We start from the raw sequence: 12,577 nt of genomic DNA, 5'->3' as shown, positions 1-12,577 counted from the left end.
TTTCCTCTTAAAGGTATGATGCAGAAAGAACCATTAACATGAGTTTTCTGGGTATTTGGAATTCTGGCAGGTTTTTTTGGTAAACGGCAGATTACTGAGAGCTTGCTCCCTGCCTCATTCTTCCTGGGACCCAGGAAGGAATCCCATAGGACCTTTCCAAGGCTTTAGGAGTATTACGTCCCTAGATGTTCTGAATCTTAACAAATGAGGGAAGCAGGACGATATGGTGAATTTTATCTTGGAATCTATTAGAAAGTAAAAAACAAAATTAGATTGCTAATGATGCCAAAGGTGATTTCTTTCTGTAGACCTGGGGTTATCTTCTTAATCGCCAGGAAGGAACAACCAGAGATTGAAGGGATAACTAAAACAATTATTTAAAAAGAAAACCTCTTTGCCATGAGGGTTCCTAGTCAGGATTAATTCATGAGGTGGCTCAGAAATTTAGAACCGTGGACTGTGAAAGCTGGAGAAGGGACGAGGGCGTGGCTGTGTTCACTGTGCCAGTCCAGCCCGTGGATTTTGCAGAGGAGAGAAGTGGTCGATTGAGTGACTTGCCCAGGCTGCCACGTCTAGTCAGTTGGCCTACCAGGAGTAGAATAGAACACAGACCTCCTGCCTCCCAGGCTGGGGCAAAGCCAGCAAGGGGAGCTGTGGGTAAGTCCAAATTCATATGCACAGCTTTATTCGAAATAAGGCTCTCCGTCCTCCTGGCAGTAGGGAGTCTGCCTAGTAATGTATACCTTGGAATGAATTGTTTTCTTTTTCCATTGACTTAGGGATAATCTTCCAAAACATTTTGTTATCCTGTCTTCATAGGTTATGCGAATGACACTGTCAACCTTAAACTGGCGCCGGCGGGAGATGGTCAGGTGGCTGGTAACGTGTGCTACTGAAGTGGGTACGTAAATCAGGGGCAGGGGCGCTCCAAGGCTCCCCGCGCTCAGATTTCACTTATTTCCAGGTACAGAGAAGAACATTTTCACTTCTTTACCTTGACTTCTCCAAGGCTCCTGCCCCTTCTGGCAACGTACAGGGGCTCTCCTCCCCGAACCCCACCGTCAGCCTTCAGTTATACACACTTGCATTGTTCCTGTCACATCTGTGGGGCTCCAACTCTTACTTAAAATGGAATAAGTCAGGGAGCAGGCACTTTTTATTCAGCTGTTGTGTCACACTTAAGGTGCTTTCAGTAACTTTTGTGATAATCAAGTTTACAGTTTCATATTCCAGAGTGAATCTTTGGTAGGCAGCAAACCATCTTTGGAACTAACTTTAGACTGTGGGTTAATGGTTCAGGTCACTTTAATGAAAACAATATAAAGTTATCTAGTTGCACTGAGTTTTTTCTTCATCTGAGGGCATTCGTCAGGGTATCCAACAGAGAAATGACCACTGGGGGTGGTTTAGGTGAGCTTTTTGAGAATTTGTAGTAGCCATAAGAAGATCCCTGGGCTTCCCTGGTGGCGCAGTGGTTGAGAGTCTGCCTGCCGATGCAGGGGACACGGGTTCGTGCCCCGTTCTGGGAAGATCCCACATGCCGCGGAGCAGCTAGGCCCATGAGCCATGGCCGCTGAGCCTGCGCGTCCGGAGCCTGTGCTCCGCAACAGGAGAGGCCACAACAGTGAGAGGCCCACGTACCGCAAAAAAAAAAAAAAAAAAAAAAAAAAAAAAAAAAGATCCCCGGTTGACCATACAGTGCAATCTGTGAGACCCTTCAGCCAACTGTTTCCCCTCTGCAGCAATAAATCATAACTAAAAAACCCATACATTCCTGGCGAGAAGGCCAACGCAAACAAAATGGTGGCTGTTGGAAATAAATGTGGGTTAAACTGTCGTCTTCTTATTTGCATCAGAAAAGGATACACACCTCTTGCTGAGATGACACTGTTACCTCAGTGCTTATCTAAAGATTGACACAGCAGATACTATAAAAACATTCTTCTTATTTTTCTTTTATTAATCTATAATGGTATGTTATCTTGGAAAAAGGGAAATTGGTCTCAGTATAAAAATTATATTACTGGGGCTTCCCTGGTGGCGCAGTGGTTGTGAGTCCGCCTGCCGGTGTGGGGGACGTGGGTTCACGCCCTGGTCTGGGAGGTTTCCACGTGCCGCGGGGCGGCTGGGCCCGTGGGCCGTGGCCGCTGAGGCTGCGCGTCCGGAGCCTGTGCTCTGCAACGGGAGAGGCCACAGGGGTAAGAGGCCCGCGTACCGCAAAAAAAAAAAAAAATTATATTACTGAAGTGATGCTTTAGTGAAGCAATACAAGGATAATACCAGTTTAAGAACTGCCACACCACTCCCCAACCCCTGCACCAAGAAATAGGCCTGATTTCTCTTAGATTTAGTACCTGTGCTTTAAATGGCCCACGTTTAGGATTTTCCTACAGCTGAGACATATTGCGTCTGTGTACTTAAAATGGTTATTTTAAAGACCTTGTCATCCATTTCAAACAAACATCTGAGTCGTCTGTATGTCTGCTTCTGTCGACTCTTTTCTCTTGATTATAGGTCACATTTTCCTGCTTCTTTGCGTGTTTAATCACTTTGTATTGTGTGTACTTTAAACTTACACACAGGCACACAGACCACATAAAAACTCCCCATTTTGGTGAGGGTTGTAGTTTTTCTGACTCAGATTCTGTGGTGGGTAACTGACAGGAGGCCCCAGTGAACTAGAACTCATTAGCAAAAAGCCATTGTCTGCGATGGCAAGCAGGCAGCAGCACAGTGCAAATACCAGCTGCCGAGAGGATTAGTTCTTTATTACAGCAAGTTCATGTTCCTCTCAGGCATTTCACTGAATAGCAATCTATAATAACCTTATTCTAAAAGGTTGCTCCCAGGCACATTACCTTACAGGATTTTCTGACCTAGCTCATGTCCTGTGATGGTTAACAATGTAAGCATTGATTATAAAGTGGAAATAAGGCAAGACCTCTGGGCAGCCTCTCGTCAGTAATGGGGCTTCTCTGTGCTCCTTGCAGGTGTTTATGCCCTGGACAGCATCATGCAGAGCTGGTTTACGCTTTTTACTCCCACTGAAGCCACAAGTATTGTTGCAACCACCGTGATGTCCAACAGCACCATCGTCCGCCTCCACCTGGACTGCCACCAGCAGGAAAAGCTGGCCAGCAGCGCCCGGACACTTGCATTGCAGTGCGCTATGAAGGACCCTCAGAACTGTGCCCTCTCCGCGCTGACCCTGTGTGAAAAGGATCACATAGCTTTTGAGACGGCGTACCAAATTGTTCTTGACGCTGCTACAACTGGCATGAGCTACACCCAGCTCTTTACAATAGCACGGTACATGGAGCACCGCGGGTACCCCATGAGGGCCTACAAGCTGGCCACCCTGGCCATGACCCATCTTAACCTGAGCTACAATCAGGACACGCACCCTGCCATTAATGACGTTTTGTGGGCCTGTGCGCTTAGCCACTCCCTTGGTAAAAATGAGCTTGCAGCTATAATACCTCTGGTGGTCAAGAGTGTCAAGTGTGCAACGGTACTGTCAGACATTTTGCGCAGATGCACTCTGACCACTCCTGGCATGGTGGGACTTCACGGAAGGAGGAACTCTGGTAAGCTCATGTCACTGGACAAAGCCCCCTTGAGGCAACTCTTGGATGCCACAATCGGGGCCTACATCAACACGACACACTCACGGCTCACACACATCAGTCCTCGGCACTATAGTGAGTTTATAGAGTTCCTCAGCAAGGCCCGAGAGACCTTCTTAATGGCGCATGATGGACACATTCAGTTTACACAGTTCATCGACAACCTGAAACAAATCTACAAAGGCAAAAAGAAACTGATGATGTTGGTTCGGGAGAGGTTTGGTTGATAGAACTTGTATGAATGGGGGTGGGGGTGGGAATGGGGGGGACAGTTTGTTTTTACTTGAGCCTGCCTTTGTACCCTTTTTAACTTAAAGAACAGAGCCACACCGGTATTATATGTGTATAGTTATATTGCGTTTGCAGACTAAATTGTCATGTGAAAGTTTGTGTGTTTTTAATTTTCTTCCCTTTTTCTTTGTTTTTATTTTATTATTTTTCTTATTCTTTTTTTTTGTTTGTTTTTTTGGTTTTGTATGAGAGAGAGGTTAAAAAGGTTTGGTTTACACTGAGTATATGTTGTCAAGTGGCAAAAGTCCACATAGCTCTCCTGTTTTCTGTATACGTTCACAGCCTCAAAAAAAAATAATTGAAATGGCTTTAAAAACCAAACAAAACACCTCCATCCTGTGATAAGTACCTCGAATGGATTCAGCTTTACTCCTTTGTAACTCATCTTTACATTTTCAGCATATTTAAACAAACCAACAAAACGAAAATACTAATAGTTAAAAGGCTGACCCACGTGGCTTTGCAGTGCTGTTCGTCCAGAAGCATGGCACACAATGCTTGTGCATGTGGAAACTTAGCGACTGTCAACATACATTCTCAGGGATTTATCAAAAAAATAAAAATAAAAAAAAGAATGAGAGCATTTATTGTACTGTATATATATTATAGTATATGTCTGAATATTGAAAATATAACATTAACTAATTTATAAAAAATATTCTATGTAATGCAAAATACTTGAAGCTGCAGTAGCTTGGTTTTAAACAAAAACAAAAAAAAAAACAGAGAAAACCTATCAGAAGGACTAAAAGTGCGCCTTGCTTCAGGGTTGGCTCAGGCGGTGAACTTCATGCTGGGCATCTATGCAGAGCCACCTTTTGGATTGCATGGTTTGACTGAGATCTATTGGGAGAAATTATATATGTATATATATTTATACAACTTATGTATACATATATATATGTATACACACAGACACAAGACACACCAACCACAACCACTACACCACACATGCTTGTAACAGGCACTAGAATAAAGAGGGGCAACAAAATACACAGTCAGAGCAGCAAGCCTTAGCATTAAGAATATACAGTATGCCGGAACTGGGGTTCGTGCCTCCTAGCCTAGGAAACTTAAAAGAAATATCCTTTTGACAAAACGCAAAATGTTTTCCAAAATAATTGACATCTGATACATTACGCCTTTGCAGTGAGCTAATAATAAGCTAACCTTTGTGCACAAATAACATTATATATATTATATATCTATTCTGCATAGGTATTTTGACTTTGTGCAGGACAGAAAGTTGTGTAGGTATGACTGTTCTACTTTTCAGTTTTCTTTCTTTTTTTTAAATATATTTTATTTTCTCTAGAATTACTCAAAACAAAAGCAGCCTTCTATCTTGCCTTGTCTTAATGCTTTAAAATAACCAAACTGGAGATCTAACTACCAAACTGTTCATTATATTATTAAATACCAACTTTGGTTACAGTATAGTGTCTTTACTTTAGCTGATGGTTCTGTAACCTTGTGCTTTTTAAAGCAATTTTTATGTTTTGGTGCAAAAGTTGTCCAGTGTCTCTTGTTCCCTTCATTAGAGAACATGCTAGAGGTATGTTTGTAGGTATTTTTGTTTAGAAGAACTATTTCATGCGCTCCATTTTATTTATTATAATAGGTAAAAAGAAAAAAAAAGGTTGTACTTCATCACCCATGTAAACATGCTCATGAAGTTGAAAGTAATTAAGATTTGATACACTGATATCAATTTATTTATGTAACTAAATCACTGTTTTATAAACTTGTTAATGATCAACAATTTTTGTTTTGATTAAAATTAGTTTTTTGAAAGTTGATTCTGCCTCCTTTATGGTATATCTCTAATTACGCTTGAATTCAGTGATTATGGACGTGGGTGTTACCACATCTCCAAGTGTTTTAATACCATATTCATTCATTCAGTAAATATTTATGTACTGTTTTCTAGGCCCTGGAGATGTAATGGTGAATAAAACCAGACACTGGAGCTTACTTTTCTGCTTAGTGGAAAAGACAGACATAAATCAGATGATCACAGAGATAAAACATGGGACAGAATAGCCAGTTTTTCTTCAGTCTGTACATTTGGTCATTCTTCCCTAATAAACTATTATTGAAGATGCTCAGTACTTGATATATTTATTAAATGCTAAGTTTGTTAGAGGTTTTTGTGTGTGTGTGGTTTACAGGAAATTACAATATAAGGGGTAAATGCTACATATACATTATAAACATCTGTCCCACCCCCTCTCCATCCAAAATCTAAATGCAAAATGACGCAAATACGTTTTTGGTGTGTGTGGTAAAATCACGTCATAAAACGTACCACCTTAAGCATTTTTAAGTGTTGTGTGTCGTGTTGAGTGTATTCACATTGCCATGAAACAGATCTCCAGGGCTTCCCCATCTTACAGAACTACATACCTATTAAACAACAACTTATTCCTCCCTATACCCCAGACCCTGGTAACTGCCATTCTGCTTTCCATTTCTATGAGTTTGGTTGCCTTAGAGACTTTATGTAAGTGGAATTATTACAGTATTTGTCTTTTTTATGAGTGGCTTATTTCACTTAGTATGGTGTCCTCAAGTTTCATCCGTGTTGTAGCATATGAGAGGATCTCCTCCCTTTTTTAAAGTTGTGTAGTATTCCATTGTATGTGTATACCACATTTTGTTTATTCATCTGTCAGTGGACATTTGAGTTGCTTCCACCTGTAGGCTATTGTGAATAGTGCTGCTGTGAACACGGATGTGCAAATATCTCTTTGATACTCTGCTTTCAATTCCTGTGGATATATACCCAGAAGTAATACTGACAAATATGCTTCTTAAAGCTACAATTTTCAGAATATTCAATCCCTTGAAATATTTTAAAAGTTTCTCTTTGGGGCTTCCCTGGTGGCGCAGTGGTTGAGAGTCCGCCTGCCGATGCAGGGGACACGGGTTCGTGCCCCAGTCCGGGAAGATCCCACATGTCGTGGAGCGGCTGGGCCCGTGAGCCATGGCCGCTGAGCCTGCACGTCCGGAGCCTGTGCTCCGCAACGGGAGAGGCCACAACAGTGAGAGGCCCGCGTACCGCAAAAAAAAAAAAAAAAAAAAAAAGTTTGTCTTTGACATCCAGTCTCAAATGTGAAAAGGTTAATAAGTCAATGGGTGGAAGTTAAAATAAATGAATCCATGGTGACATATTAAAATCACATTAGTGCTAAGTAGAAATCAAAACTATAAAGTGGTATGAGGATTGGTTCTTTTTTGCAAGTTTATTCTTAGTTTTTTGAAAGTTGACATTGCCTAAGGGTAAATGTAAATTCATGTGGGTCCATTAAAACACCAGAATATTTCATAATGAAGTGGACCCTAAAAAGGAGAGTGGCATCATAGGAAGAACAAAGGTGACTTGTAGTAGTAAAGAGTTTGAGATCTTTGCTGATGGAAAATTAGCCAGTGTTCATTGACTGTGTTTCCTGAGAAATCTTAAAATTATCATGGGCCCTTAGAAAAGAGATGGAGACCAAGGATGTCGGGCAAGTGAACTCACGGTACTTTCTCACTTCCATTTTAGCCAACATTCTTGAACTACCAAGACTTCAACTCCTTGATTAGGACTATGGTCAAGTAGACATACTAATTTGATATGTACGTGTTCTCTCACCTTCCAGTGGACCAGTGCTAGAAAAAGCCCTGATACTGTTAAAATTTGAATAGCAGGAAGGAGAAATGGAAGAAGTGACAAGCTTAGATAACTCAAAGGTGGCAGAATTTGTTCTTAATTGAATCCTGGACTCTCGATTTCTGATTTTGAGAACAGAGGCTATAGTTTCAGGGGGGAAATGAATGTTTCATGACTTTCAAATATTAAGTCAGTTGAAAAAAATTATTAAATTATTGTAGTCACAATATTATAATAGTACAATACAGTAGCAAAGGAGAACTGAGCTTTTTCCAAATTGCTGAGAAAACTGTTAAATGGCAGCTATCTCAGAACTTAATAAGTGGTCAGCAACAAGATAGGAAGATGTAGGGGAAAAGGAGCTATCATTATGTAATCTGATACATCTCAGTGAAAGAAATGTGAGTGAGGTAAAATTTGAGTTGAACTGTTTTACACCAGTATGAGGACGGATTCAAGCTAGCTTGGGTAAAAGACATCGAAACATGAGATGTACTGGAAGGATTCTGAATGGTTCGTTCAGAAAACCTCTTGTGTGTGCCTACCATGTGATAGACATGGTTCTAGGTGCTAAGACAAGCAATGAACAAAAAATGTCCTTGTGGAGCATATATTCTAAGTTGGAGGAAGACATAAATAATGTATTAGCTGGTGATATGTATTATAAGGAAAAGCAGAGGAAAAGGGTACTACTTCAGGTAGAATGATCAGAGAAGACTTCTGGTGTGAGATATGAAGAGATATGCCTGAAGGAAGTGAGGGAGGGCGGTGACCGTGCTAACATCTGGCAGATGTGTATTTGAGGCAGAAGGAACAGCAAGTACCAATCCCCGAGGTAGAAGTGTAGGGGTGTGCTTGCCTTGTCTGAGATCAGTGAAGGAAAGGGACCGTGGCTGGGGTACGATGGTGAGGTGGGCAGAGAGATAGGAGATGAGGCTGAAGGCTAGGTAAGTTAGATTGAATAAGAACTAGTTTTGTTAATTTTTATTGCTATGAGGGCTTATAGTTCATCATGATGATTTTTACTCTGTATTTGAAGGAGCCAAAGTAGAGAAAGGAATCTTATGACCTGACTTGTGAGATGAGAAGCCATGTTGTTAGGAGGGCAAGAGGGAAGCAAGGAGACAAATTAGGAGGCTCTTCAAGTAATCCAAGCAAGAAACAATGGAGCTTGGGCGCTATGGCATCCGTGGACATGGTGACAAGTGGTTACAGTCTGCATATCTGGCAAGGATGAGCCATCTCTTGATATCAGATGCAGCATGTGAGAAAGAGAGGCATCAAAAATGACTCCAAATGTTTGAACTTGAGCAACTGGAAGGAAGAAATTGCCAGCAACTGAAATGGAGAACATGCCAGGGAATAGGTTTTTGAGAGGAAGATCAGGAGTTCAGTTTTGAACACATGAAATTTGAGATCCTCCAAGACACCCAACGGGTGCTTTTAAGTAGGAGTTAGCTCACTAGAGAGGTCAAGGAGTAAAGGAAGGTCATTTGACCCAAAATAGAGAATCCTAAAAATGTTCATCTCCCTGATTGAATTGTGATTGTGACACAGACACAGACCTTTGCCAGTCCTTTCTCATCTTCCTGGCTTCTAATTGGTGGCTTTTTCTAGCACTCGGTCCTTTGACTGCTTCTTATTTTTGTTCTCTATGTATTGATTTGATGCTCTTAAAATACTTTCACCACAGATAGGAAACAAGTTTCTGGTCCTCACAAATCACATCTCTCCGTCAGAGATGGACTGTCTTCTCTCAGTTGCAGTTTGGAAAATCCCAAGGAGGAACCCCTCCTGACATGGACTCTGACATAAGGGGAAAGGTCAGAGGGCACAACATGGCCAAACAGGGGGTCCTGGTTATTGGGGTATGGGGTTCCAGAGAAGAGAGAGATATATTTTCAACTTTACAAGCATCATTTTTGGTGTCTTCTACGTTAAGAACCAGACAGCCCACTGATGGGCAACCTTATAAATATACAGCTGTGTAAATATAACTCTGCCTTATGAATATTCTGACTTGCTCCTACCCTGTGCTGTCTTTGGTAAGATTATAATACTTCCAACATTTTGGAGAACCGTGGGTTGCTTAAAAGTCAGATAAGGGACTTATGGTCCCCATCCCTCCCTACTTTTATTTTATTTTTCTTGGGTTTTTCCCCAGCTTTTTATTCTGAAATTTTCAAACATACAGAAGAATTGAAAGAGTAGTGAAAAATGTTACTTCCTAAATATCCCCATAACCTGTGAAACTTGAAGCATGTTTTGATGATTCATGTTTGTAGATCTTGTGACTCAGTGTGATACGATATGAATTGCACCTGTACCAGGAACCCAGTTCTAAATAGAAAAGGAAGAAAACAGCCTCTTTCCTCTTCTTTTTACATCAGAGCCAAAATGGAAACAACTTCCTATTCTATGTAGGGAGAATTATGAAAAAAATTTTTTGCTTTTCAAAACAAACCTAATTTCAAACTATATTAACAATTAGGATAAACTTTCAGCTCTACTGATAAACCCTAATTTAAAGCATGTGGAACATTCTAATATAAAAAGGAATTTTGTTTTTCCTCCATGGATGGTTTTTAAATGGGCTGCTGCCTTGTAAGTGTGATCCTTTAAGTAATACAAAATGTAGAAAAGATGAAATATACTTCAGGGCAGTTTGAACATTGCTTCCATTTTAGAATAGTGCAATGTGCACATTCACAGATGCTAAAACAATATTAGGGACAAGTGCAAGGACACTTTGGTCCTATCATATACTTTCGGTTATCATCACCATAACAACAATCATAATAATAATGATGGTGACAAGAAGAGATCTACAACTAAAAACATAAAGAAGGAACCACAACAAGACGGGTAGGAGGTGCAGACTCGCAATATAATCAAATCCCACACCCCCCAGGGGCAGGCAACCCACACGCTGGAAAATAACTATAGGGCAGAGGTTCTCCCACAGGAGTGAGACTTCTGAGCGTCCGTCTCACCAACCCAGGGGTCCAGCACAGGGAAAAGGAGCCACCAGAGCATATGGCTCTGAAAGCCAATGAATGGGAGTAGGAGCTCCACGGGGCTGGGGGAAACAGAGGCTTCACTCTTAAAGGGCACACACAAAATCACGCACACCAGGACCAAGGGCAAAAGCAGTAATTTGATAGGAGCCTGGGCCAGACCTACCTGCTGGTCTTGGAGAGTCTCCTGGAGAGGTGGGGCGGGGCGGGGGGGCGACTGTGGCTCAATCTGGGGACACAGACACTGGTGTCAGACATACTGGGCAACATTCAGCCATGTGAACACAGGGGCTGCCATCTTGGCTCGTTGGCCCCACCCAACAGCCTGTAGGCACCAGTGCTGGGACGCCTCAGGCCAAACAACGAACTGGGAAGGGACAGCCCCACCCATCAGCAGCCAGGCTGCCTAAAGACTAAAGAGCCCACAGCAACCTCTAGATATGCCCCTAGATACAGACCTGCCCACCAGAGGACCAAGAGGTAGCTTCACTCACCAGGGAACAGGAACCAGTCCTTCCTACCAGGAAGCCTGAACAAGCCTCTAGAGCAGCCTCACCCAACAGGGTGCAGACACCAGGAGAAAGAAAACTATGACCCCACAATGCAGGCCAGACCCTACCCTGGGACTAGCTGGGCCATGGGCCTGCCCACTAGAAGGAAAATGCAACCTTTAGGACACACTGGGCCCCATACCCAACATGCAACTGTGTCAGGAACTAAGCTCCCCTGCCCCCTCAGTGATCTGAAACGAGCTCTAGGATCCCTGGGTCCTGCAGCCAGACTCCAGGAACAAGCTCTGCCTGCCAGTATCCGGCACTAACTCAAGGATCTGGCTTCACATGCCAGAGGGTGGGCAACAGCCCAAGAGTCTTCGGGACTCTGACTCCGCCCACCAGTAAGACAGCACTAGCCCTGGGGGCCCCTAAGATTCCACAACCAGCCAAGTAATTACCAGGTCCCACTAAACAGCAGGCAGCAGCATCCACATGAGGCAGGGCCTGGCAACCAACTGGACTAGGGGCCCATCAGTGCTACCAGAATGCCCACACAGTCGGCCTACCACAACAGAAGGACCCACACAGACCTCTTAGAAGAGATCCCTAGAGCATATAGCTTGGGTAATGAGAGGGGAGTACACAGCTGGTATGCACAGGATGTCTTCTAAAGAGGGCCACTTCTCCAAGGTCAAGAAATAGAACTAACTCACCACACACATAAAAATAGAAAAAGCAACTTAGACAAAATGAGGTGGCAGAGGAATACGTTCCAGATGAAGGAACAAAATAAAACCCCAGAAGAATAACTAAGTAAAGTGGAGATAGGCAATCTACCCAAGAAGGAGTGCAGAGTAATGATAGTAAAGATGATCAAAGAACTTGGGAGGAGAACGGATGCACAGAGGGAGCAGTTAAAAGTTTTTAACAAAGAGTTAGAAAGCATGAAGAACAACTAGCGATGAAGAATACAATAACTAAAATGAAAAATACACTAGAAGGAATCAATAGTAGACTAAATGATTCAGAAGAATGGATCAGTGAGCTGGAAGACAGAGTAGTGGAAAACACTGCTGCTGAACAAAAAAAAGAAAAACGAATGAAAAGAAAAGAGGACAGTTTAAGAGACCTCTGGGACAACAGCAAATGAACTAATATTCACATTATAGGGGTCCCAAAAGGAGAAGAGAGAAAGGCCCCGAGAAACTTTGAAGAGATAATAGCTGAAAACATTCCTAACTTGGGAAAGAAAACAGTCAACCAAGTCCAGGAGGCACAGAGCATCCCATACAGGATTAACCCAAAGAAGAAAACACCAAGACACACTGTAATCAAAATGACAAAAATCAAAGATAGAGAAAGAATACTAAAGGCAGCAAGGGGAAAGCACTAAATAATTTACAAGGGAACTCCCATAAGGCTATCAGCTGATTTTTTCAGTAGAAGCTCTGCAAGCCAGAAGGGAGTGGCATGATATATTTAAAACGATGAAAG

At 42.3% G+C, this 12,577-nt stretch overlaps 1 protein-coding gene and 1 long non-coding RNA gene across 2 annotated transcripts in view; one reads left to right on the top strand and one right to left on the bottom strand.

The window, feature by feature from the left end:
* Nucleotides 1-5,716, top strand: part of ZSWIM6 (zinc finger SWIM-type containing 6) — a 204,215-nt gene extending 198,499 nt beyond the window's left edge. Inside the window, exons 13-14 of the mRNA XM_049707901.1 lie at nt 820-901; nt 2,991-5,716. Coding sequence (XP_049563858.1) covers nt 820-901; nt 2,991-3,853 — 945 coding nt within the window. The 3' untranslated portion in view covers nt 3,854-5,716. The remainder of the gene's footprint in view (nt 1-819; nt 902-2,990) is intronic.
* LOC125963985 (uncharacterized) overlaps nt 1-12,577 on the bottom strand; it is a 58,225-nt gene that overhangs the window by 6,780 nt on the left and 38,868 nt on the right. The gene's annotated exons all lie outside the window — the stretch shown is intronic.

The sequence above is a fragment of the Orcinus orca genome, chromosome 3 (genome assembly GCF_937001465.1).
Source record: "Orcinus orca chromosome 3, mOrcOrc1.1, whole genome shotgun sequence".
Lineage (NCBI taxonomy): Eukaryota > Metazoa > Chordata > Mammalia > Artiodactyla > Delphinidae > Orcinus > Orcinus orca.
Note: the sequence above shows the minus strand (reverse complement) of the source record. Positions and strands in the feature narration are given on the sequence as shown.